Below are 26,757 nucleotides of genomic sequence, written 5' to 3'. Positions count from 1 at the left end.
TCTCCTCGCTTTTACTCTGCGAGAGCCCTGTATCTGCAAATACCCAAAGGTCCATTTCCTGCTGAGTGAGACTGCAGTTTTCAGTAAACATGACCCAACAGTCCAACCCAGGTACTGCAGGATCCCTTTTCAATTACAGCATCATTTTACTATTTTTGGCTGTGGCTGTCTTTAAACAATAATTAATTAATGGCAACAATTAATTTTGGAGATGATGTACCTACTTTAAGGGTGCCTGCTTTAGACAGAAAAGAAAGGTATAATTTCAATAAACCTGTTATATTGATTTTGCTCTCAAAGTCGGCTTCAGAATGCTTATGAACAGAGTGCAGTTAAATTAATTTTGATAAGATCTTTCATGTCCACTGATTAATTAAAAAAGCATAAAGAATTCAAGGAGTTCTGGACTGAGAATTATAAGGGTGAAAGATAGATGTCAGGCTCGTTTACTTTTGTTCCTCTGAATCCCCTTTCCTACAAATTACCTCTCTCTCTCTCTTTCTCTCCCTCCGTCTCTCTCTCCCTCCCCTTCCTCAATCTCCCCTCACCCTCTGATCCTTCTTTTTCACACTGGTTGCGTCTCGTTCATCTCCTCCAGCCCTGCGGCGTGTGAGGCGGACTAGACGCTGGTCCCTTGGCGACTGGTGGCGTGTGAAGCTTCTCTGCAACAGTTTCAGCTCCCAGCCAAAGGAGAAGTGAGCATTTGTAAGCTGCTTTTGTTCTACTGCTGAGAAACCTGGAAGGAGAGGAGTGGTGGCCAGGTAAGGCGTGAGAGAGAGAGCAAGACAGAGAGAAAGAGAGGGAGAGAAACATACTGTACAATGTGCATGGCTTATGCTGTAAACTCGTGAGGGGAAGGCTGCAGAGACTGTGGGCTGGGTTAAACTGGTACTTAAAAAGAAGCTTGCAGTGACTGATCAGCATTTCTGAGACACGGGAAAAGGAAGGAAGCAGAGGAGCCAGCAGAGGGCAATTCAGCTGCACAACTCTTCCCCAAACTCCTTCTTTTTCATTGAGTTTTTCTAGTACTTTTTTGCCTTTCTGGTGGGACTGCCTTGGGCCAGCATGCTCTGGCCAGCAGTGTTAGCAACCCTCCTTGGAGCGACACTTGCTTTGCCCACGGAATGGAAGCCAGGGACGTACCTCAGCACAGAGGAGGGGGCGAAGAATTTTACAGATGACTACAACAGCACCGCTGAGGAGGTCTTGTTCTTCAGCACTAGTGCCAGCTGGACTTACAACACAAACCTGACAGACTACAACTCCAGAAAACAGGTAAGGATCACTAAGACCTCTAGCCAGAGCAAAGCCTGGAAGATCCCTCACACACACGCCAACATATATACAAGCAGGTCTCTGTGCTATTACTCCATGAGCTTATATTCACTTGATAGGCGAGGATCAGCTGCCAATAACAGTGATTCAGACAGCTGGCTTTCCCATCATGCTCGCTGAGGTTCACGCATCGAAGTGACAGTTTTAGCCCGGCGCTGACATTCCAAACGGCCGAGCCTAGTCATACCAGGGTAATGAGGCTTGTGCACATCAAAACCTTCCCCAGATAGTATCTCAGCTGCTGAGGTGCAAGCACCGGGTAGCATTTGTTTAGGCAGGTGGTGGGCAGCGCGGCAGAAGCTCACTCTCTGGACAAAAGGTGACTGACAGCGGACAGGTGGCACAACATCTACGATTTGGATGCCGGGGATGTCGGTACCGTGTGATAAAGACAGCGCTGCGGTTCTCATGTGTGATGCCAGTAGGTGCCTGAATAAATCTGGGATTCTGAAAAGGCAGCACAGCTGGCAGGAAAGGTGCAGATTACTTGCCCTGACTTGAGGTCACAGCTGGTTGGGCTGGCTGAACCACACGCAAATACTGATCGCTAATGTAGATTTCAGAAGCACAACAAATGGGCACCAGAATACTCAATGCACACTGGAAGCTGCGTTACGTTGTCGCTTCTCGCAGATGTGACCAGCACATAGTAAAAGTCTTCTGTAAGAGGTGAGATCTATCTTAAGAGAACTATTGCGCATTGGGTTTGTTCAATGTACAGGCAACAGTGCTGAAGTCAGAGCAACCACACAGCTGTCGCACAAGAAGCATAGCCCTTCAATATGCCGTGTGCTCTATCAGTCTCTTTCGCTTCTCCTGAATCACTACACAAGCATTTCAGGTATTGGATTTCAATGGCCCTACGTAAAGTGTCAGTTCTACTTTTTGAAAGACAAACTAAACCGTACAGAACAAAGGTGTATCTAATTACATTTATGAGGAAGTCTATGCAAGCAATAGTCATTCATTACGGCAGAGCTTCCAAATGAGATGCTGCTTCACTTCCTACAGTACCTCTGGAACTCTGCATGGAGCATTCAGCCTATTTTTCTTGCTTATTAAATTTTAAAAGATCCATCAAATTCTATGTTTCGCCTGTGGCCCGTAGATACTCATTTTACCATGCGGCAGCCAAACAATGGATATGGAACTATGATTTTGGTCAAAGGATTAATGATCTGAAAATGGGTCTTTCAGAGAGCCTTTGGGTGTCTCACTAGTAAAACGGGCAGAGCAGTAATGATGCCCGGAAATAGAAAAAATGAGAAATTGTGTAAGATCACAAGGCAGGGACACCCAGGTGATGTCAGGTGATGAGCCACACCTGCTTCACCTGGGCCTTACTGACAGCCCTGTAAGATTTCAAATCAAATCAAATCGCTTTCATTGCCACATCACTAGAACGAGGGAACTAGTGAGTGAAAATCGTGGGTTACGAGTTCCTATCAGCAGTGTAGTACATTATATAAATGCAAACTGTACATATAACAACTGTACAACAGTAAACACCCTACAAATGCACAAAAGAAACCGTATAATACACAATACAATACAAAACTCCATGGCCATAGGAGCTCACCTAGACACTCCTGTCTGAGCCTGTACTTAGTTGTAGCTTCAAATGTGCCACATTTTCCTTTGTGCTGAAACAGCTGTCAGTTGTTTTCATTCCTTCACACTATTTTGTTAAAGTAGTCTACAGTCCATTACCCAAATAAAGTCCATTTTTCTTTCCACTGTATCATGTGATTCTGTGTCAGGTCCCACAAGGACTCAGTTTTGAAAGGTTGCACAATAAGCCTGCCTATTAAGTAGTCAGATTATTTGGATTTCGTGAAAAAAAATATCAGTATGACAAAATGTATATCTTCAACTCATCTGGGGACAGTAATAAACTGGGTCACCTCAACCTAGACATCTTTTTAGAAAAGCATTATAAGCAACATTATGATCAATATGTTTAACAGTGTGTACAAACAGAGCTCTGTAAAGTGACACAATAGAGCAGCTGTTATGCAGCTAGTTATAGAGACTCTCCTACAGTATACTATACATTTGTACATAGTGTTTTTCTCACTCACCAAATGAACACTTCCACTGCCTGAAAGGGCATTTTCTTATTATGAATTTAACATTATATAAACATGGCCAAGGAAGATTAATGCCAAGGAGATCATGGTTAATTCTCTAAGTAAATATTTATGTGAACCCAGAAAAGAAAACTGTCTTATATCACCTTTAGAACATGAGTTCGCATTGGATGAATGCGATTGTGAAATCAGCCAGGAAGTGGAAACAAAATGTGTTAAGATGTGGCCCCGGGACGGTAACTTTAAGAATCCGGGTTTGTAGCCTGTATAATACATCTCTTTCATTACAGTAGCTCTTCTTATCTTCTCTGCTGCTAGAGAGGTCAGAGTTGCTGTGAAAATGCGTCACTAACTTCCCATTTCCCTTGTGTGACCTGTGGAAAGCGAGCAGATAAGGTGTCTGAACAAACATATCGTGGTCCAGAAGGTGTCCACCTGCCAGGCAAAGGGGCACCGGGCGCTGTTTTCTGATTGGCAGTTCCTGAGATGCATTAGGGGTGCCTCTGACAGAGGCACACGCCGTCTGCCGTCTCCGCCCTATGGGGTCACGCCGAGGAGCCACATGACTGCCCGGCAAGAGCCTCCACACACTGTGACAAATGGAGGGGCTGGAAAACCTGGGAGGCCAAATTATTGCCATGGCTTGGTTTCCAGGCCACAGGGATGAGCTGTACCACCTGAGACCTCATTATTAATGGGGTGCTGCTGAATAAAGACACAAGTGATCAGTTTAAACCAGTTCCTTGTCATTACTCCAGTTACTTGCTGTATTACAGTTAGAGTTCTGTATGGGCCTGAAATTAAAGCCCGAGCTCAACCCGTATCAAAGATCTTGAAACTAAACCCAGCTTGGTCTGAATATTAGTAAATCTAAAACCTGAACCCAAACTGAAACCTGAAACTGTGGAAATATTAGTGATACACATATATGGAGACATTTGTGATATTTTTCTGTATTTCATCCATTGCTAGTTGGATGCTTGCTAGGTAGCTGGTAGATGAGAGTGAAAGGGAGGGGTGGGGGGCTTGGATGGGTACTGGGAGGCGGTATGGAAAGTGCAAATGAGCAAAGGACCCAGAAAGCACAAAGAGCTATTCGCGCAATTAAAAAAACATGCAGAAAAAACCAACCAAAGATTAGAGTTGAACATAAAATACTGACCCGTACCTGGTCCAAAACTCAGTACCTTGTCGGGGCCCACTGAGCCTGTCGGATCACAGACCTCTAATTACAGTACCTCACCCTTCTAGAAGGCAAATGGGTGCATTTACTGTACCTGTTAAGTCAGTATGATGTAAGAGTCAAATGCATTGAGGCCCAGAGTCAGCCATCCGCTGCACAGACACACCTCTCCTACGCAGCCCAGAGTCCTTGAGCTGCGCTCTCAGCCATCCACTGCACAGACACACCTCTCTTACTTAGCCCAGAGTCCTTGAGCTGCGCTCTCAGCCATCCACTGCACAGACACACCTCTCCTACGCAGCCCAGAGTTTTTGAGCTGTGCTCTCAGCCATCCGCTGCACAGACACACCTCTCTTACGCAGCCCAGAGTCCTTGAGCTGTGCTCTCAGCCATCCGCTGCACAGACACACCTCTCTTACGCAGCCCGGAGGGAGGGAGCCGCACTGCTTCAGGGGAATTTCTGCTTGGGCTGCCTGGCTTTTCATTCCGTCCTGCTTACTCTGCGCCTGACAGCCGGTCTACCTCAGCACCTGTGCTGACACCAGATAATGATAATGATCCCAGTATTTGCGGTGTTAGTCGTTACACGAGGAAATATGGATTTGGTGGGTTTGTTTGAATATCTTTGGGATTTTTCATGAACGATACGGTTGTTCCAAGGCTCAGGAACAACAGAAAAACCCATTTGATTTTTATATACAGAATATTATGGACCAGTGATTTCATAGTCTGAATTCCGTTCCCTGGTCTTACTTATGGCCACAAGTACGACAGATCCGTGTTTTTAAAGCTCTCCTTGTGAGGTATGTATGTTTGTATTACCACCTGCACTATTCCCACAGGTTGAAGCGTCCTTGGAAGAGCAGGCCTTCACAGAAGCCTGGGGAAAGGAGGCTAAAGAGCTATTTAATGACACTGTGATGGCATCTTTTGAGGATCCTCAGCTGAAGAAAATTATCCAGGGGATCCGTATTCTGGGACCTGCTAATCTGTCCCCAGCAGAGAGAGAGCAGGTTAGTCTGCATATATACCAAAATTCCATATATATCAAAAATTCTTCCCAAAAATGCTCATACATCTCTCTAATTCATTACCAGGGGAAGTGATAGAATTTTGTGTTTTTCAAGATTTTCTGTACCTAAATCTGTTTTCAGGGTGTGCTGTTTTCTGAGACACATGCATGATTACATGCACAGAAGACAATGCTTAGCATATGTAAACATACAGATTAACGGCTGATATTTTTCAGTACAATAGCATTCTGAGCAAGATGGACAACACATACTCCACAGCCAAAGTCTGCCCGCCTGAGGAGTCCAAATGCTGGTCGCTGGAGCCAGGTGAGGAGGCTGCCTTCTGCAGCTCAGGCATTTCTGCTGCAGCTGCCCCAGCGCAGGTTAACCGTCTCACTGCAAGCAGCAGCTAAAAAACTGAGGAAATCAGCAGCTTGTTATATTATGAAAAAAACATGGAATGTTTCTGCCGCATAAGTCCACATGTTGGTTACTTTTTGGTTACGTAATCCTAAACCCAATATCTGAAACTACAGCACACATTCAAACCATATTTTCTCTGTACAGGTATGTATTATCTGTCTGTTATCTCCAGGTTTGTACATGTGTCGCATCTATATCACATCTTGGGCTTTTAACTTAAATGAACAGAAGATTTAGTGTTAATCATCTTTGTGAGCGGAAACTAAGGATAGAGTTAGATGCTATTGTCGTTTTCAGCAGTTTACGCTGGTCTCGGCTGCACATCAGGACCGAATAAGGAGAAAGCCATTTTGTGAATAATAATATTTATGAGGCATTTTATGACCTGATGCTTGCTCAAATGATGCATTAAGACACCTATCTGGTTGAATGATCCACCTACTTTGGGTATATGTGTGAAGTGGATTCTTCTGGGGGAAGAATGGTTCTGCTATCTAACAGCAGGAGAAGTAGATTAGAAGCGATGATTAGGGTTTAAAGCCCTTAAATGCAGGCAGACCAGGAAAGTTGAATCTACAGTGAAGAAAAAAACAGGAAAGAGAAAATTACTTTGGTTTCCCAGGAGAAAGGATTTGAAATGTAGAGTGAGAGCATAAAGGACACAACAAGAACATCAGGTACCGCAAAGGGTCATTCTTTCGATACGTTCTGTCATTAATTACATTAAGTACAATATTTTAACAATATTTCATATTTAATACAATTTTTAATGTTATTGAATTATGATGTCCCAAGATTTTGCAAAAAATTAGGATATAGCATACTAAATAAACAAAAATATCGTTGCCAGGATTTGTTATGATAGTCTGTTTCTCTATAAACTAAAGTTACTTAGAACAAATAGATACAGAATATTGCAAATATAAATTAACTGCACATGTTTTTTTCCTCTTTTGAAAATGTGCCAGAGTAAACAGGGAGTAAACAGGGAGTCCCCCAGGGTCTTTGTAGTGATTGGGAAAATGCAGTGGGATTATCTTGTGCTTTCAGTCCCTGACTGGTCAAAGGCTGCTTCCCATTGGTTAGATTGCTGGACCCCTTGGGGTTAAAAAAGTCAATGACTGACAACACACAGTGTTCCCACCCAGCTGGGTAACAAAGCTTCACTTCTCCCATCGTGGGGTCTTAGCACCAGCCATTGGTGCGGCTACAACATAGCGCATGAAACAATAATAATAACAAACAACGGTCCCTGCTGGGAAATAGGTTTTTCCAAGAAATTGACTTTTTCTCTGCCTCTGTCTTGCTTCCTATTGGCAATCCTTGACAATGTACATTGTACTGCAGGGTAGTTCAAGGCTGCCTAGTGCACAGTGCTGACATTATACGCCTTTCACATCCGGTGCACATTGCTGGACTTTTTTTAACAGGCAAAATGTTGAGACTGTATTACAGCAGTGTTGTGGGAATATTTGCCTTGAATATTTACAACAGGCCTTGTGTTGTTCGTTGTGTGTGGGGGAAGGAAAGCTTTTAATTCCACATGCTACTCCATAAAGAAAAATAAAATCCGATTATCTGTTTTTAGATTTTAAGATGTCTGTCCTATAGCCTTGCTTTGCTATTCTGGCAGTGTTGAAATTGATATCGTCTTAACTTATTTAGTGTGTACAGTGACCAATCTAGTTTTGGCCCTATCTGGAAGCTGTCTGGAGTTCTGGCATTTAGCCTTTTCGTGAAATAGGAACAATCTTAAAAATAATTGCACTTAACATATTCAGCCTTTTTCATACCCTGATGTGATTTATGAAGCTAGTTATAAAGTCAACATCATTTAAATTATCTCCAGGTAAGTACATGTGTCACTTTGTTATCTTTTGTGCATAAATATGGGTTCAGGAGTCTTTTTATTCTGCCGTAGTGTGACACCTGCATTACGTTGGGATGTGAGTCTGCTTTTCCTGATGAGACATTGTCCTGCAGGCAGATTAGAGCGGATGTGTTTAAATGACCAAAGATGACATCATACATCATGTGTGCATCTTTGTGTCAGTGAAATGGATCATCCTTCAGGTTGAAAAATAGTGTTGATGTCTTATTTATGAAGGGGGAAGAAAAGCCATTCATTGGTCACATGTGCTTAGCGTCCATGAGTGTCCTTTATGACGTATTCCCACAGAGCTGACCCATGTCATGGCAACCTCGAGGAGCTACAAGAAGCTGCTGTATGCGTGGGAGGGTTGGCACAACAACTCTGGGGTGCCCCAGAAAAAATTATACCCAGTGTTTGTAGAGCTCAGCAACAATGCCTCCCGCATGGATGGTAAGAACTTTAAAGCACTCACACTCTCTCGGGTATGAAGTAACAACAACAGTGAACTGTTGACAAAATGATGGAGTTTGAAATTAGTCAGTTAGGAGCAGAGTTGGGTAATTCAGGTGCAGAGAGTAAAAATCCAGACCGAGATTTTGTTTCAACCAACCAGTTGAGCATAAAGAGTCACAGTCACAGAGTACTCAACTGGTTGGTTGAAACAAAATCTCGGTCTGGATTTTTACTCTCTGAACCTGAATTACCCAACTCTGGTTAGGAGAGACATGATAGTAGTATCAATACTCTTGTAGTAGTACTATTACTTTACATATAATGCTAACATCACTCTTGCAGTAATATTCATATTCACATAACTGCAGATAATTACATTTTATTATAACAAGTACTGTTAATGTGACCACCACACATGTGTGATTGTATCATGTAACATACCTTCTGTTTATCCTATAACATAGCATTTAATCTAAGGTCTACACAAGTATCTCTTCCACTCCATTATTGTCAGGCTTTGCTGACACTGGGGCCTACTGGCGGTCTTGGTATGAGACATCAACATTTGAACAGGACCTTGAGGACCTTTACCAGCAGCTGGAGCCGCTCTACCTGAATCTGCATGCCTATGTTCGCCGCAAGCTTTACCTTCAGTATGGCCCAAAGTACATCAACCTCAGAGGACCCATTCCAGCCCACCTCTTAGGTGGGCCATGCCGAGAGGTCTAGTAATCTGCCTGATGGAAACAGATCATGCCAATCAATGCACCAATTTAGGATTACGAGAATTTAACTTGACGTCAATGTTGTACTATAAACTGCGATAAAAAGGTACAAAGAGGAATCTGTGTGATGAACTACATTTTGTTTATTTAGGAAACATGTGGGCACAGACTTGGAACAACATCTATGAAATGATGATCCCCTTCCCTGGAAAACCCAATGTAGATGTGACTAAAGCTATGGAAGAACAAGTAGGTGTATATATGGCTCTGCATAATAGTTAAGAGCCTGCATGTGTATCTGGGAAGACCCCGGTGCCAAGTGAGCAAAGGACAAGAAGAGCTTCGACAGCATGATCAGCTACATAAGGGTTAAAGTCTAAAATAAATAGCTAGCAGGGATATTATTATATTTTCTACATAACAAGCAATTTTTAACAATTTTTAAAGGTGCTATTAAATTGGGATTGTGCTGTATTATATTGACATTCAGCCACATTTTTGATAGTTGTTAGGTAAAACCCAAACAGAATTTATGAATGCCTGGGTTGCACTCGGGTATGTCCCGTCATTTTGAGAGTGGAGTAGTCTTTCTGTCGCTAGCAATGTGTAGGACGGTATCTTCTCTCTGTCTCCGCAGAACTGGGATGCCATCCGCATGTTCAATGTCTCAGAGGAGTTCTTCACATCATTAGGCCTAAAAGAAATGCCCAGAGAGTTCTGGGACGGTTCCATGCTGGAGAAGCCCTCAGATGGGCGTGAGGTGGTGTGCCACGCTTCCGCCTGGGACTTCTACAACCGGAAGGACTTTAGGTGAGCCGCAGCAAGTGGAGGTCTAGCTGCTCAAGAGGAAGCAGAAAATGTGTAAAAATTCTTTGACCCGTGTGGTGCTCGTGCTCACCCTGTAGGATCAAACAATGCACCACCGTGACCATGGAGCAGCTCTTCACGGTGCACCATGAGATGGGCCACATTCAGTACTACCTGCAGTACAAAGACCTGCCCGTCAGCTTCCGTAAGGGAGCCAACCCTGGTTTCCACGAGGCCATTGGTGATGTGCTGTCCCTGTCAGTGTCCACGCCAAAGCACCTGAAAATTATCGGCCTGCTGGATAGTGTGACGAATGATGAAGGTACAAAAAGCAGTACAATATTTCAACATCATTCTTTTCCGTTTTCGGCGGCGCCATGAGCAGGCAGTGGCTAATCAGTGCTTACGTCTCTCTGTATACTGTAATGTATATAGCAGAGATGACAATAAAGTTTACTTTGACTTTGAGTAATAATTAACATTAGGGCTGCCCCCTTATTTGAATATTCAGACGGAATACAATAAGGGTATTAAAACAGATAGAAGCTTACAAAAGGGACAACATTTAATTAGGAATTATAAATGAAGTGGATCATAAATATGTTTTATATTTTAGCATGACGCTTGCTAAAGAAAAATCCACATTATCAGTTATCTGGGCGGTAGTGATGAGCAGGTCGACCTGTGGGTCAGATGGGTTCAGGTCAACTTACCAGAAAATATTGTAGGTGCAAGCAGATCAGGTCAGTGACAAAGCAGCGTTCCGACTAAGGTGTCCAGAATGTCCACTTACCCACCATATAATGAACTGGCCATTTTGTAGTTTTGTTCAAATTCTCAACTGTCAATTTCATCCACTAAATAGTGCACTACAAATCAGCATGAGGCACACCAAAATGTAGTGCACAGAAGCCGTACCCTACATCTGTCGACTTAGACCATCATGCATTGCGGCCTGTCATGTGAGTGTCGGAACCATGTTATAGAGACTTTGCTCAGGCTGAACTGTAACTGTTAAGTGTTGTTAATAAGCTGGCTTATGAGATACGTGGATGTCAGCTGTAACAACAGCACCAGGGCTACTGCAGCTAAAAACAAAAGGTTATTTTACAGCATTTGAATGCTTTACATGCGTGACATTAATACACAGTTTATACAGAGTATTGAAGATTAGTTTAAAATACCATAGTTACAGCTGCAGTCCCATCATGCCTGTGTAGGTATATACAGTACAGTCAAATTTGTTATAAAAAAAGTTAAATGGACACAGATTTGTGTTGTAAAGTTATTTTTATTTCAACATTGTGAAGACTTGTCAATTACAATGTGTACAAAAATGGCAACGTTGGTGTCCATGTTATGGTGTTTCTTTATGCGACAGAGATAAATATCTGGTGCATGATTATATAGCAGCGTAACATCTGCCTGGTGTCTGAAATGTATCAGCCGCTGTCTGCCCTCATCCCCTAGGGAGTGCTCTATGTAGCCAACACCATACAGTAAGTGAGTGAGTGTAGAAGCGGTCATCTCGTTCCACATAAGCAGCTTGGCGTTACAGGCTCTCTGAATTACGTGCGATACTCCAGGCTGCGATTCCTACTGCACCTTTGGGGCAGCATAGGATGCGCTTGACTTCAATTCAGCTGGATCTTTGGGTGCAAGTTAAAGACTTAAATAAAGAAAGAATACACCTTCCAGTATATACTTTCTTATTGATTTATTGGAAGCACATCAAATGAACGATGCATTTAGGAACTAAGTGTCTAAGCACTTAAAAAAAAAAAAAGCTTTATTACCAATCAGACACTTAGCCAGGCAGTAAAATTACAAGTTTGAACCCCCCTTGAAATTTGCTTGAGGCCCTTGTCAGCAAAATTTAAGAGACATTTATTGATAGGGGTGTTGAACCCCCTCTAAAATTTATTTCTGACTGTGGGCCTGATCTAGACAGGGTCTAAAGGTTCACTCATTGTTCAGTAAAGCATTAGAGTGGCTAAGGAACCTGAAGTGGTTTTAATCGTAGTGGTTTTGATGGTGCCATAGATGGTGGTTGAGGCATCTCGGAAACAGCTGCCATCCTGGCATTTCAACACACTGTGGTGTGCGGAGCTTACAGAGAATGTAATGCTATGGAAAAACATCCAATCAATTGCATTTCTCCGGATGAAAAACACGGCGTTAATGAGAGAGGTTATGGGAAAATGGCCAGTCGTTTTAAAGCTAACAGGTATGACAGAACTGCAAAAATAAAGGGTTAAGGACAACAACAAATGGCTTCTCTGAATGCACAAACTGTCATCCCTTGAAGCAGTTCTGGAGGCAAAAGCGAGTCTTCCCTGGTACTAGCTAACTAGGTATGTCTAAGAAAGCAGCCCCTGACTGGAAATGGCAGATTTGTGTCTGAATTTTGGACTTCAGACTGTATCTTTGTCCTCTGATTTACTGCTAATAACCTCTGCAGTTAATAAAGTTTATCCTTAACTGTTACTCATCACATTTAACTCTCACTCACAGATCCGCTAATGACTAATTTTTACTTACTGTAAAACAAGCGTGTTTTATTTTCATGTTATCCCGCCACCCCTCCCCTAACTTTCAGCAGTTGCTCTTCGCTTGTTGTTCATTTGACTTACACCTGGGCTTCCTTTGCAGAGAGCGACATTAATTACCTCCTGAAGATGGCTCTAGAGAAGATTGCTTTCCTGCCCTTTGGGTACCTTATTGATCAGTGGCGGTGGGGGGTGTTCAGTGGAAAGACCCCCCCTGATCGTTACAATGCAGATTGGTGGTATTTAAGGTAGTGTCTCCAGCAAAGATATCACACCCTAAAAAACCGTAGCACTGTACAGTACCTGTCATTCTGAAAAATTCAAAGTTCAGTGTGGATGTTCAAAGGACTGTCTGATGTCCTGACTGCAGTCATTTTTAAAAAATTTTCCCAGGACTAAGTACCAGGGGATCTGTCCTCCTGCCAAACGCACAGAGAGTGACTTTGATGCAGCAGCGAAATATCACATACCTGGGAACACACCGTACATCAGGTATGTCTGGTCAGGGAGATCAGCCTGTCCATGTGACAGATAGTATCAGACACCAGCTTGGGCTTGACTTGAGCAGAATGGTCAGGGCTCTGTCATGTTGGTTCAGAGCCCAGCAAAATGTGAAACAAAGTGCTCTACCTGTCTAACGTGTCCTTCCTTTTTCCGCCACAGATACTTTGTCAGCTTTATCCTGCAGTTTCAGTTCCATGAGAAGCTCTGCCAAGCAGCCCATCATGTAGGCCCACTGCACCGTTGTGATATCTACAAGTCCAAAGAGGCGGGGAGCATTCTGCAGTACGTGCAACGCACAAGTCGAGATGGGGATTGCAATTCCTGACTCTTCTATTCTGATTTCCAATGGACACTTCCCCATTGACTGTTTAGTAATTTAACAGGGCCGCAGGTTGCAGGAAATTAATTTGTAAAATTAAGGTTGAAGCATGAATCTTAAAGACTGCATGGTCGGGTCCGATATGCTGTTATAACCTGATGCCAAAGTACTTGACTTCTTAAGACTAGCTGTAAAAATTGGTAAATTGTAAATAATTTTTGTTTCCACCTAACCCACTACATTGTTTGTTGAATTTGTGTTACGTTTCGCTCATTCCATTGTTTCAAAGCCTTCGTGTAGTCTGGGTGAATGGGCCCTTCTGCAGTAAATTCAGTGCAAATGATTCATCTAGCATTTAGATACCATTTAGCAGAAATCTGTGGCTTCTGGAGATGCAGCTTCGCTCTTGTCTCATTTGACACAGGAAGGTCTTGAGTGCAGGTTCTTCCAGGCCATGGCCTGAAATTTTGATGGATGCAATCGGGACGAACAAGATGGATGCCAGTGCTCTAATGAAGTATTTCCAACCCGTGATCAAGTGGCTACAAGAGCAGAACAAGAATGAAACACTGGGCTGGCCTGATTTTGACTGGAGGCCACCCATCCCAGAGGGCTACCCCGGGGACATCAGTGAGTTGCTGACACAGGCCATGCTTTGTTGATGACATTTCTGTGAATTCCTGAGCACCATCATCACATGTACTGTATAAAGACATCTATGTCTTTCTCCTGTTTATCCCATGGGAGTCCAACACCATTTTAACTCCTGGTAAACGTATTATATTCATAGTATGCTTAGTAGAAAGATTCGAGAAGTCTTCACTGTTTCATTTTTTTAAAAGGAGCCAAAGTCAATTTCATGAAAATAAGATAAAAATATGTTATAGAAAGCAAAAAGTGGTGCTATGAACCTCGAACCACTCTTAGTTATTAACAAACAGAACTCAAAACATATTACTGAATGACCAATCACAAAATAGCAAAATCACAACATTTTGGAGTTGCCATATTGTCTGTAGGTGCAAATTTGTGTGTGAGTGGTGTATGAGAGCACCCCGTGATGGGTTGGCACCACATCTTGGGTTATTCCCTGCCTTGCATCTGTACCTTCTGGGATTAGCTCTGGACCCCTACGACTCTGCATAGGACAAGTGGGTACAGAAAATGCATGCATGGATGGGTGGATGAATGTATGCATGGATAGGTGGGTGGATGGATGCATGGATGGGTGGGTGGATGTACAGTATGCATGGATGGATGTATGCATGGATGGTGGATGGATGGATGCATGGATGGGTGGGTGGATGGATGCATGGATGGTGGATGGATGGATGCATGAACGGGTGGATGGATGCATGGATGGTGGATGGATGGATGCATGAACGGGTGGATGGATGGATGCATGAACGGGTGGATGGATGTATGCATGGATGGTGGATGGATGGATGCATGGATGGTGGATGGATGGATGCATGAACGGGTGGATGGATGTATGCATGGATGGTGGATGGATGGATGCATGAACGGGTGGATGGATGTATGCGTGTTGCACATGCTTATATAATTATAAACTTAATTTTCAAAGTAAAGTACTAATTGTCATATAGAACAGTTTAGAGACTGTTCATTTACATTTCATATAATAAATTCCAAAACCACAAACATATCCACAGTGTTTTTGCAGTATATTTTCATAATAATAATGTTTATTGTTTTTCTCAATTTAACAAATGCAATTTATAGGTGCTTGAATAACAGGATTTTAAACTGATGAATAATGTGTTCTTAGTCAGCATCAATATCAGATTGACAATTTCAGAATGATATGAAAAATTCAGAATGAATTAATTTGGTTCATAAGATATTTATATCACATAAACGGTAAATTACATTCACTGATTAAACATGGAGAGATGTATGGTAAAGCAAATAGGCTTCTCACCACAGAGCACTAATGAAATCATTCTTTTCCCTTCAGTAAGTACTTTATGCTTATGCTCCTTCAGATAAGATTTCAGATGAAAACCAAGCCAAGACATTCCTTGCTGAATTCAACAGTACTGCAGAGACTGTGTGGAATGCCTATACTGAGGCGTCTTGGGCCTACAACACCGACATAAATGAGCAGAACAAGCAGACAATGGTAATGACCGAACCATCCATCTCCACTGGGTCCCATGTGATCCCTGCTTTTGTTTTCTTGAAGTTCAGTCACGTTTGCACAGAAAGCATTAAACTTTAACCATGAATTCCTATGAGGGATTATTGAGGTGTAATTGAAATCAAAATGGTCCAATGCATTTTGAAATATGGCAGCTGCTGCTGAGCAGTGCAGCTTAATACTGCTATGAATATAAAGTACCACATTGTACTGACAAGGAGGAATGCATCACAGGGGCCTCAATAGGAATGAATGGGAAACCTGACCTGCCTTGAGACCTTGGGGAGTAGGTTTTTTGTGCTTTAAGGTGTATTTTTCATGACACTTTCAATACAGCTGCAGAAGAACTTGGAAATGTCCAACCACACATTGACCTACGGACTGGAGGCACGCAAGTATGACCCCACAGACTTCCAGGATCTGTCGGTGAAGCGTATCCTGAAGAAGCTGAGTGACATAGAAAGGGCGGGGCTTCCAGAGGAGGAGCTGAAGGAGGTGAGTGTATGATGGTGTTGCATCCTGCACCTTAGAAGAAATAAGCAAAACAAGATATTATTTGAAATAAAAATATTATCTCAGCTTCCTTACCATAATTATACATATGCGGCAATACACATAACTGGTATGCAAGGACACATTCACCTTTAAAAGCGATATATGCAACAATCATTTGTTGTAACAGCGCAAATATGTACGTATTTTATGTGCATTTGTGCTGCTATGACAGTAAATTACCATGCATTTTAACCTTTAGACTGCAAATGAAGTACGAATTAGCATATAAAGGTTAAATTCTTGTCATATCAGTGCAAATGAAGAAAAAATTCTAACGCATTTGCACTGTTAGTTTTTAAAGGTGAATGCGTACTTGCGTACCAGTTATGTTCATCCCTGTACATATGAATTGAATTGATTACGCGTCGTTTAAAAACCTTAATTGTTTTTCCAGTACAACAACTTGCTGGCAACTATGGAAACTAAGTACAGTGTAGCTGAAGTCTGCAGGGAGGGTGGAACGTGCCTCCCTCTAGACCCTGGTGAGTTCGGCAGACAAATGGGAGACACCTTGAAATGAAACTATGGGTTGGTCAGGTTCCTCACTTACTCTGCTGGATAGGTGTGGAACGAGGGTCAGTCTTATAACTATATGGCTGATCTGCAGTATAGCAGAGGAGTATAAAATATGGCCTTTACACATTAGACTATGATGGGCAGACCCAGAGATGGGTTAAGGATACCTTAAGGACTTTTTTCTTGCTCTCAAACTGCTCAGTTGTGGTGCTATGACAACAAAAAGATGAAGTAAATTTAAAGAGTTTACAGTTAAGTGATGAGAAAAAGTTGCTTGCAGTATGAGTTGGATAGTTCAGGTTCAGAAAGTAAAAATCCAAACCAAGATTTTGTTTTACCCGAACTGAGCTGAGTACTCTGGGACTCTGCTGTGTTTATACTAAACTAGTTGTTGAAACAAGATCTTGGTCTGCATTTTTACATTCTGATCCTGAACTATCCACCTCTGCTTGCAGTGTATCATGTCCAGTGTTATACAATTTCAAACCCAGTCCAAGCCAGCTGAAAGAGAAAGGTGCTGAAATTTGGTTAAATTCTGACTCTATTGATCCAAATATTGTCTCACATTGTGATCTGGTTGGTGTAGCCATTCAAAATCATTGGTGTTTCATACATTTAAAAAGCAGTTTGTGGTTTTTCCGTGCTTATTTATTTTTGTAAATTTGGACATTACAATAATTCCTTTTCCTTAAACTTTATCAGTTCTTCCTGAATAAGAAAAGCAGACTTTGATGATAAATTTTGAATTCGGCGGAATGTGCATCTTAAATCTGATTGTATTTTCAGTGGCCCATGGTCATGTTTGTATATCTGTACTGTTTCTGTAGACCTTACCAAGATAATGGCAGAGTCCAGGGACTACGACGAGCTGCTATTTGCCTGGCAGGGCTGGCGTAATGCCTCAGGCCGATTGATCCGCAACGACTACAAGAGATACGTGCAACTGGCCAATAAGGCTGCCATGCTGAACGGTGAGGTGCTACAAATACATCAATCAGGGTACCATAAGTTGGGTGGGGGCTGGAAGGTGGAGGTGAGCTGGCACGGATAGGCGGAAGTAGATCAAGATGTTCTTTGGGTGGTTTCAACCTTGCAGATATCAGAAACTCTTCTTCAAGAACTAAGAAACATCATCCTCATCATTGTCACCGTCATGATTTGAATTCTATGGGTGGTTTCAGAGCTGCTGCTCACTTTGCTCGCTTGGTGTGACAGGTCACCCTGACAATGGGGCCTTCTGGCGCTCCCTGTATGAGACGCCTACATTTGAACAAGACCTTGAGCGCCTCTGGAAGGAACTGGAGCCCCTCTACCTCAACCTACATGCTTATGTCCGCCGAGCCCTCTATAAAAAGTATGGAGGCAACCTGATCAACTTGAAGGGACCCATCCCAGCCCACCTTTTGGGTAAGAAAACTAATCCAAATCACATCTGATCCATTCGTCTTCCATAGTGATCATGATACATGAAACATCACGGCGAGCCTGCCCCAGGAAACACAGGGCAATGGCTATGGGACAGCCCTAAATTTAACCATAAGAAATTAAACAAAATACAATTTTTTTTTTATTGCAGTCACATATTTTTATAAAATCGAGTTTCCACTGCCGGGGATCGAAAAAATGTCCAAGGTCAAAATAACAGGTTAATATCACTTTGGTCCCCACAATGTAATATATACATGACCACACACATATTGCTGCCAGGAATCAAACCTGCACCATTGAAACATATGAGACTAAAAGCCCTGCTGTCTGTGCCCTGCTGGAATCATCCAGTTCAGTTTTATTTGCATAGTGCATTTTCACAACATTACATTGTCTCAAAGCGCTTTACATTATCCCTGCCCAAAGTCCCCAGAGAGCAAGCCAGAGGCGACAGTGACAAACTCCCTAGAAGGTAGACCGCTTGGGAGGAACCAGACTCAAAGAGGGGGGGGGGGGCATCCTCCAGGGGCCAGCAGAGGAAGTCCAATGAATCAGATGGCAAAGTTCTAATTTACATTGTCCAAATTTTAAGATTTCAGTCTCAATAAAGGGGGCAGGATTGGGATGGCAGGCAGGTGCTGGTGCTGCTTCTCATGGCAGGATGAACAGCGATACAGCAGCAGGGCAGGCAGGAGAGACGTGACAGGGACGAGGGCGGCAGGCTGGAAGGATGTCATACCTGAGCGAAATGCAAAAACTCTTAGGCCTACAGACAGACTGTCTGTCCCGGATCGCTTATGCTGTAGCAAACCAAAGCCTGCCTTTATTTTTCCAACAGGTAACATGTGGGCCCAGACTTGGTCTGCGATCATGGATCTGGTGATTCCTTACCCTGCTGCGGCTCAGGTGGATGCCACACCTGCAATGATAGCCCAGGTGAGCCAGTTTAGAAAATAGCAATATGTCCAAGTCTGTTTTCAATTCATATTTCAATTAAATCTTTTAATGATTTTTTTCTTTCCAGAAATGGAATGCTCAGAGGATGTTCGAAGAGTCTGACAAGTTCTTCACCTCCCTGGGCTTGCTGCCCATGCCCCCTGAGTTCTGGGAGAAGTCCATGCTGGAGAAGCCCACGGACGGCCGCAAAGTGGTGTGCCACGCGTCCGCCTGGGACTTCTACAACCGCAAGGACTTCAGGTTGGGGATGAAGTGCAGTCCCTGACATTGAAGCCGTGTTTCTCAACCCAGTCCTCGGGGACCCCAGACGGCCCATGTTTTTGCTCCCTTCCAGCTCCCTCCCAGATAGGCCACATTTTCACTCCCTCCCAGCTCCCTGCTGGTCCGCAATTTTGTTTCACAGACCATCTGGGGGGTCCCCGAGGACCGTGTTGAGAAACGCTACCTTAAAGTATTCAGCTATGGCAGGCAACTGGACCAGAAGGAACCATTTGTAAAAGTTAATGGTCTAAGTAGCAAAAAAATACCCTGCATTTTTTCAAACCCCCAAACAGGGTTCCCAACAGTGTTTTTTTTTTTTTGTAAAACTGTTAACATATATTATGCAATTTCAAGAATAAAGCATTTTCCTTTTGTAGCCAGTGTTATTTCTTGTTTTTTGTGTAGGGTAAAGCAGTGCACCGTGGTGACGATGGACGAACTCATCACAGTGCACCATGAAATGGGCCACGTCCAGTACTTCCTGCAGTACAAAGACCAGCCAATCTCCTTCAGGGATGGGGCCAACCCAGGCTTCCATGAGGCTATTGGCGATGTGATGGCCTTATCAGTCTCCACTCCAAAGCACCTGAAAACCATTGGACTACTGGACAAAGCAGAAACCAACCAAGGTACGTTCTCACAGGAATGTTTTAAAACTGATATGAATTGAAATAAAATTATGCTTTATTTGGCATTTTTATTTAGTTTGCATACAGTTACCTTCATACACTTTTTTTCACATGTCCCCTCTTGCTCTCCTTTGAGACAAATACACACATATACATTATATTGCCAAATGTACTGGGACACCTGCCTTTACACACACATGAACTTTAATGATATCCCTTTCGTAATACATTCACTTTAATATGAAGTTGGCCCATCCTTTGTAGCTAAAACTCTTCTGGGAAGGCTGTCCACAAGGTTTAGGAGTGTGTTTATGGGAATTATTTACCATTCTTCCAGGAGATCATTTGTGAGGTCAGGCACTGATATTGGACAGTCTCTGCTCTAATTCATCCCAAAGGTGTTCTGTCGGGTTGAGATCAGGGCTCTGTGCAGGCCAGTAAGTTTCTTCACTTGTCCATCGGACTGTCAGACAGAGAAGTGTGATTCGTCACTCCAGAGAACACGACTCCACTGCTCTAGAGTCCAGTGGCGGTGTGCTTTACATCACTGCATCTGACGCTTTGCATTGCACTTGGTGATGTAAGGCTTGGATGCAGCTGCTCGGCCATGGAAACCCATTCCATGAAGTTCTCTACTCGCTGTTCTTGAGCTAATCTGAAAGCCAGATGAAGTTTGGAGGTCTGTAGTGACTTCCGCACGCTGTGCACCTCAGCATGCGTTATCCCCGCTCTGTGATTGGCTGAGTTGACTGTGGAATATAGTTGACTGTGGAATATAGCAGGGAAATTTCATGAATGGACTTATTGCTCTGGTGGCATCCTATCACGGTATCATGCTTGAATTCACTGAGCTCCTGAGAGTGACCCATTCTTTCATAAATGTTTGTAGAAGCAGTCTGCATGTCTAGGTGCTTGATTTTATACACCTGTAGCTATGGAAACGATTGGAACACCTGAATTCAGTGGCTTGGAGGGGTGTCCCAATATATTTGCCAATATAGTGCATACAGTCGAGAGCAAAGCTTGGGGTCCCAATGCAGGATCAGGTCATTTGTCTCGTGCTCCTGGAGAATTTCTGGGGGTTAAGGGCATTGCTTAATGCACCAAGAGAGATCTGTCTTTAGTTAAGGTTTAACTTCATTTTTCTCTCAGTTTTAAACTGCAAGCAAGGCACACAATGCTGGTCTTAAAAACACATTTAAACATAAATTCAGTTTCATCAGTGCAGCATTTTCATGCTAAATGTGAACTAACTATAGTTAAGCTTAATTGCATGTGGTTGGTTGTTAAACAGAGAGTGACATTAACTACTTGATGAGCATCGCACTGGACAAAATCGCCTTCCTCCCTTTCGGCTACCTGATGGATCAGTGGCGGTGGAAGGTGTTTGATGGACGGATCTCTGACAAAGAGTACAACAAAGAGTGGTGGAACCTCAGGTGAGAAGTCATTCTCTCACAAAAACATCCTCACTGCCAGTCACTCAGGGGGATAGAATGCTGACCTTCACTGTGTCTCTCTGACCTTCACTGTGTCCAGGTTGAAGTACCAGGGACTGTGCCCCCCCGTACCCCGCACTGAAGAGGACTTTGACCCTGGAGCAAAATTCCACATCCCTGCTAATGTCCCCTATGTCAGGTATGAGGTCATCGTTACTGCCCTAATATAAGATATATGCAAAAAACATAAGCAGAAACTGACAAAAACTGCAGCATCTTACAGTGGCAGTTAACCACAAATGGAAGCTAATAACCTGGCTAATTTTTATTCATATGTCAGTTGAAAATGACTGAATCGGAAAGTCAACTGTACAAATCACCGTGACCTTTCCTTTTATGTAGTACTAAGTAAGGAGAACGAAACACGACTTAAAATAAATAAATAAATAAATCAACCAAATAAATAAATTAGTGGCATAAACAAACAAATTGTTGGTAGAAATAAACAAAAATAAATCCTTGCCGTAAATAATGAATATATATAAAAAGATTTATTTACGACAAAGATTTGTTTATTCATTTCCAGATTTACGGAGTTCTTACTAATAAGAATTGAATTATAGATATCTATAATATAAGTTTTTACTAGTGAACAATGAAATTTGGATAGCCAACACTTGGCTAGAATGGACTTTTGGTCCATTTGGTGTGCTGTACTCTAGCAGTAAACTGAATCTCAATTCACTCACAGGAGCACAGAGTGCCATCTACTGGAATTACTTTGTATTTGTACCTAAGCAACATTTATAAATGAAAAATGACAGGATGAACAATACAGCTTTGTTAGGCTACGTTTTAACTCCAGTATACACTAACTATTTTCTTGCTTAATTCTTAGTATTTGGTGGCTAAAGTTGTGACAATGTTACAACAGTTATCTAGTTTTTTTAACTTGTAGCCTATAGATTATTGTTCTTTTTGAAGTTAATGAATTAGCGATTCATAAATTTGAACTAAAAACTAAATCATTGAAGAGATTCCTTTGACACATTGCTAGTGGCCGCAAATGTCAAAGCAGCGGGACGCGTGAGGTAGGCGACCTCATCAGCACAACTACTGTACAAAGGGGTTTAATAGGGAAACCCCTTCCAATCACAGGCACTGAGGCAAGAAAATACATGCACTTTGTGGCAAACATTAAAGTTATGAAATGTGCTATTTACTAAACACATACAGGAATACCCATATTACAGATATTACATTACAGATACGCACGAAGTGGTGCAAAGCCTGCCGGTACTGGCATCTGCTGACCAACCCCATCCCCGTCACATCATGTTATGAATAAATAAATAAATCTTTGACATAAATATACCATATTTATTTTTTACTTATTCTACAGATTTAATTATTCATTTATTTACGCAATGATTTTTTAATTTCTACCAACAATTTGTTTGTTTATGCCAAATATTGATTTATCTAATTTATTTATTTATTTATTTGTTTCTTTAATTGCTTATTAACTTTTGAGTCACGTTTCATTCTCTATACTAAAACTATCTATTAGGGTATAGGGGTTTACAGTACTTGAGTAATACATGACAAGAAAAGTTACTCGATATCATAATTGCATGTATTAAATGGGAGGGGGGAGTAATTTTTAAAAGTCTGTTAGGTTTATTAATTTTACCACAGATAAAGGCATAGAAATGGACAAAAAAACATATTTTTTGTAAACGTATCAATGTGATTTTGACTTGAAATTTTGGTTGAATTATTCACTCCTTAAAAGCAGTAATGAATTTGAGTGCCAGGCTGGGACATGGGCAGGAGAAATGATTACTCTGCAATGATAAATAGGTACTTTGTGAGCTTCGTCATCCAGTTCCAGTTCCACCAGGCTTTGTGCAAAGCTGCCAACCAAGTAGGCCCCCTCCACACCTGTGACATCTACCAGTCCGAGGTCGCTGGAAAGCTGTTGGGGTGAGCATCTTGAGTCATCACATGCCAATGCACCATCAAAAACGTAACATGAACACTAAATGGCATACCCATGACATTCTGTAATATTTCTGTGGTGCATTTTAGAGGGAAGCAATTTCACTTGATTCCATGATAATCTATACTAGGGATCTCCAACTTTGGTACAGGAGAGCTACTCTCCAGTATGTTTTCTATCATACCTGGTTTCTGATGAGCCACACTTGTACTCAGATAAATAAAAGGAACAGGTGTGGCTCATCAGAATCCAGGTAGGATAGAAAACATACTGGATAGTAGCTCTCCAGAACCGGAGTTGGAGACCCCTGAGCTATACTGTTTCAAAAAGTCCAGGTAGAATGTAGCAGAATAGTTTAACACAGAATATATACAAGGATTCAGTGTTAGGAAGTTAAAATAATGTTCATCAAAGTACTGCATTTACATACTGGAAATAACTCATGGAAATAACTAAAACAGCTTCACTGGATGTCACACTGTGGATTGGCTATGGGAGAAGAGTTGTAACGTGGAGCTTGTCCTGCAGGGATGTCATGAAGCTCGGCTTCAGTAAGCCATGGCCCGAGGCGATGACGTTGATCACCGGGCAGCCGAACATGTCTGCCCTGCCCCTGATCGAGTACTTCCAGCCGCTCATCGATTGGCTGGAGCAGGAAAACAACAACAACGAAGAAGTCCGGGGCTGGCCCGACTATGACTGGCAACCCGGCGCCAAGCTTGGAGCAGGTGCATTGACAGTGTTGGACATTTCTCATCCAGAAGCTACAAATCCAGATCAAGATTTTGTTTATATCAACCAATAGAGTATAAAGGGTCACAGCCACAGGGTACTCAAGTGGTTGGTAGAAACTAAATCTTGATCTGAATTTGTAGCTTCTGGACTACATTGCATATAGACCACTAGTAAAATCATGAGTGTGAACCCCGCCCCCTGGGTTAGCAAAATCGACCAGGGGGAGGCTGATCAGTATTCTTCTGGGTTGACAAACTTATACTGTAGCCGAGTTCTTTCCTCTGCAAATTCACAGTTGAATTCTGGCTTCAAAAAGACGGTTTTACAGCATTGCAGGCCTACGAATTGAAATAAAAATAATTATATGGGATAGTTCATTAACTAAGACACTGTTAAAGAGTCAAAAGACAGACCAAAAGCTATTGTATTTGTTATCACACACAAGTCGCATTGGGGGAATGCATTATTTTCATGGATGTCCATTATCTCAAAAACTAGAACCAATTCAGCAAAGGTAATGGGATTTTTGAATTCAGCACCCTGAAAATACCCTAAATCCATTCAAAAAGCTTTGGCACCTGAAAAAAAAATGTATAGACCTGTGTAATTCATTATTAGACATGAAATGACAAAATGTATTCCTTCCCCACTCTCGGTGAAAAAGAAAACATTTTTTACTCAGGATTTTATGCATTTTTCATTGTGACAAACACATATTTGCTATCACACATAAAAGGTAAAGCATGTATGACATACTGCAAAATGGTGCATTCCTCATTTATTCTGCAAACTGGGCTCTCAATATGAATGACAGTGATGTTTTCTTTCAGCCTGTTGACCCCAAATTGGGTCGTGTCACCGCCTATCCTTATAAACCAGCCTCAATGTCTGTTCACAGGAGCTAAGAGTATGAAGGTGGACTTCCTTGGCTTGGATGTGGGAAGTGCATCAGCTGTGGCAGGGCAGTGGGTGCTCCTGGTCCTGGGGCTGGTTCTCCTCCTCTGCACCATCTTCCTGGGATACAAGTACAGTACAGCTAGGAAGTCAGAGAAATCTGCCTCTGTGAACAAGCTGCACTCAACAGACATAGGCAATCAACTGTAGGCCTCTTGTTCCCCAGCAACCCCTGTAAATGTTTGGTTCCATCTGCTTCATTGTTGAATGTCATGTATAATTGTGGAATGTTCTTTATAAATTCAGGTCAAAACATTTTGACTATGCAAATAAGCTGTTTTATAATTTATTTGTTACATATGAATGATTTAAAATACAAATGTTTGTGTGTGAAGTCAAAAAATTGTGACCATTTTTTAAAATTCTATTAAAAAAATCTCGTGCCTTTATAGAATATAAAGCCTAAATATGTTTCTGTGTCAGTTATGAATATGGGGCTTTGGTGATGCGGCTGGTCTGTAACACTGCATAAGTGCCCACAGCTCTATAGGAAAACCTGAAAGATCTTGATGTACATTTCCATGGCATAATACTTTAAGTGCCTTTGCCAGAGACATTCTATTTATCACTGTCCAACATTTATGAGAAACATCCTCAGCTGAGCAGTGCACACATTTGAGAATGATCCTGTCTCCAGATTTGCATTTATATTTAAATCTGCACACAGCTGAGTATTGTTTTGATATAGCGCGCCTGTCTTATGACATCTTCAAAGGTTTCCAAAAAATAAACCACTACCATTAATAGCTCATTTAAAAATACTTTATTAATACTACAACAGCACATTATAAAAGAAAACAACAAGTAGTCTGTTTTTTATATATAAAACTTGATGTGGGTATCTGCAGGTGTACATATGTACACGCTGCACCTTTTAACCCCTTTCCCTCCCCCTAGATTGCAAAAACATCAAGTATTTTCCCTCACAGAACCCTGTTTCAATGCCCCCCCATCTAACAGATGATCTATCTGCATGTCATTCAGAAGGTTTTTTACGCTTGAAGGTTACAACCAAACATCAAGCGATCAAACTCAACAACAAACATACTGTATGACAGCATACCACAGAATTACTTTTAAAAACGCCAGTCCTGGGGATTCAACCTGATGTTACAACAATTTGACAATTTTCTTGGATGCTTAAAATGTTATCATACCACCTACAGGTGATAATACAGGTACAGGACCGGATATTATGTGTAATATATCACAAGCATCAAACCTGCATCAACAATAAAAACAGGCATGAGCCTATTTAATGTCTTCGGCAGTCATAATGCAAAGTAAATCAGTCACTTACATTCAATGAAAGGGGGGGATCGGTTCTAAAATTTGGCTGCTCTGATGATGATTTCCAGATCACAGGCCATACATCCATATCTGCCAGGCTTTGTCAAACGAGTTATGGCTCTACACAGCACATATCTGGGTCAACACAGAACAGAGTAGCCTTGGGAGCGAGTCCGCTTGCAGTTCCCTTACTCATGCACAACAAACCAGAAAACTGACCAGAAAAAATGGTACACTTCTGTGAAATAAATAATGAAACCATGATTCTGTCACATTTCCCCTTTCTCGTAAGATTCTCCAGTGTTTTACCTACACCAACAATCAGGAGGTGATTGTTATGACCTGAGGATCACGCACTGGTTTGTGTACGATGGTGTACAATATTGGTAGGGACATGTCCCCACTATCCATACCCAAATCTACATCCTTGTTTGTGTACGATTGCTCCCAATGTATATTTGATCATTGCGGCCGACGGATGACACAGGAAAATCGGTCTGCTTGTTCTGAAATATTCCATCAATAGCATCATTACTGATGCTGTCCTATTCACCAA

The 26,757-nt window shown here is 42.1% G+C and overlaps 1 protein-coding gene across 2 annotated transcripts; it reads left to right on the top strand.

The window, feature by feature from the left end:
- ace (angiotensin I converting enzyme (peptidyl-dipeptidase A) 1) lies at window positions 1-25,318 on the top strand. 2 transcript variants are annotated; one of them, XM_023820799.2, is made up of 26 exons: window positions 1-111; window positions 599-1,275; window positions 5,451-5,621; window positions 5,858-5,948; window positions 8,224-8,367; window positions 8,885-9,076; window positions 9,247-9,344; window positions 9,733-9,905; window positions 10,001-10,224; window positions 12,555-12,699; window positions 12,845-12,943; window positions 13,115-13,237; window positions 13,699-13,904; window positions 15,281-15,417; window positions 15,772-15,930; window positions 16,385-16,472; window positions 17,334-17,477; window positions 17,722-17,913; window positions 18,773-18,870; window positions 18,959-19,131; window positions 19,558-19,781; window positions 21,076-21,220; window positions 21,321-21,419; window positions 23,084-23,206; window positions 23,751-23,950; window positions 24,856-25,318. In XM_023820799.2, the coding sequence occupies exons 2-26, from the start codon at window positions 1,066-1,068 to the stop codon at window positions 25,059-25,061; spliced, it is 3,864 nt and encodes a 1,287-aa protein (XP_023676567.1). In that variant the 5' UTR covers window positions 1-111; window positions 599-1,065; the 3' UTR covers window positions 25,062-25,318. The 2 variants fall into 2 exon arrangements, with proteins under 2 accessions (XP_023676567.1, XP_023676568.1); XM_023820800.2 differs by lacking the exon at window positions 1-111 and having other exon boundaries at window positions 569-1,275.
- Window positions 25,319-26,757: the final 1,439 nt, after the last annotated feature.

The sequence above is a fragment of the Paramormyrops kingsleyae genome, chromosome 5, assembly GCF_048594095.1.
Source record: "Paramormyrops kingsleyae isolate MSU_618 chromosome 5, PKINGS_0.4, whole genome shotgun sequence".
NCBI classification, from domain to species: Eukaryota; Metazoa; Chordata; class Actinopteri; order Osteoglossiformes; family Mormyridae; genus Paramormyrops; species Paramormyrops kingsleyae.
The sequence above is the reverse complement of the archived record's forward strand: the minus strand, read 5'-3'. Positions and strand labels throughout refer to the sequence as shown.

Bases quoted from the DNA above. Each gene is read 5' to 3' on its own strand.
- ace (XM_023820799.2), top strand. From the start codon at position 1,066: ATGCTCTGGCCAGCAGTGTTAGCAACCCTCCTTGGAGCGACACTTGCT. The intron at 16,473-17,333 runs GTGAGTTCGGCA...CTGTTTCTGTAG, and splicing joins GTGCCTCCCTCTAGACCCTG to ACCTTACCAAGATAATGGCA. The intron at 19,782-21,075 runs GTACGTTCTCAC...GTTGTTAAACAG, and splicing joins CAAAGCAGAAACCAACCAAG to AGAGTGACATTAACTACTTG.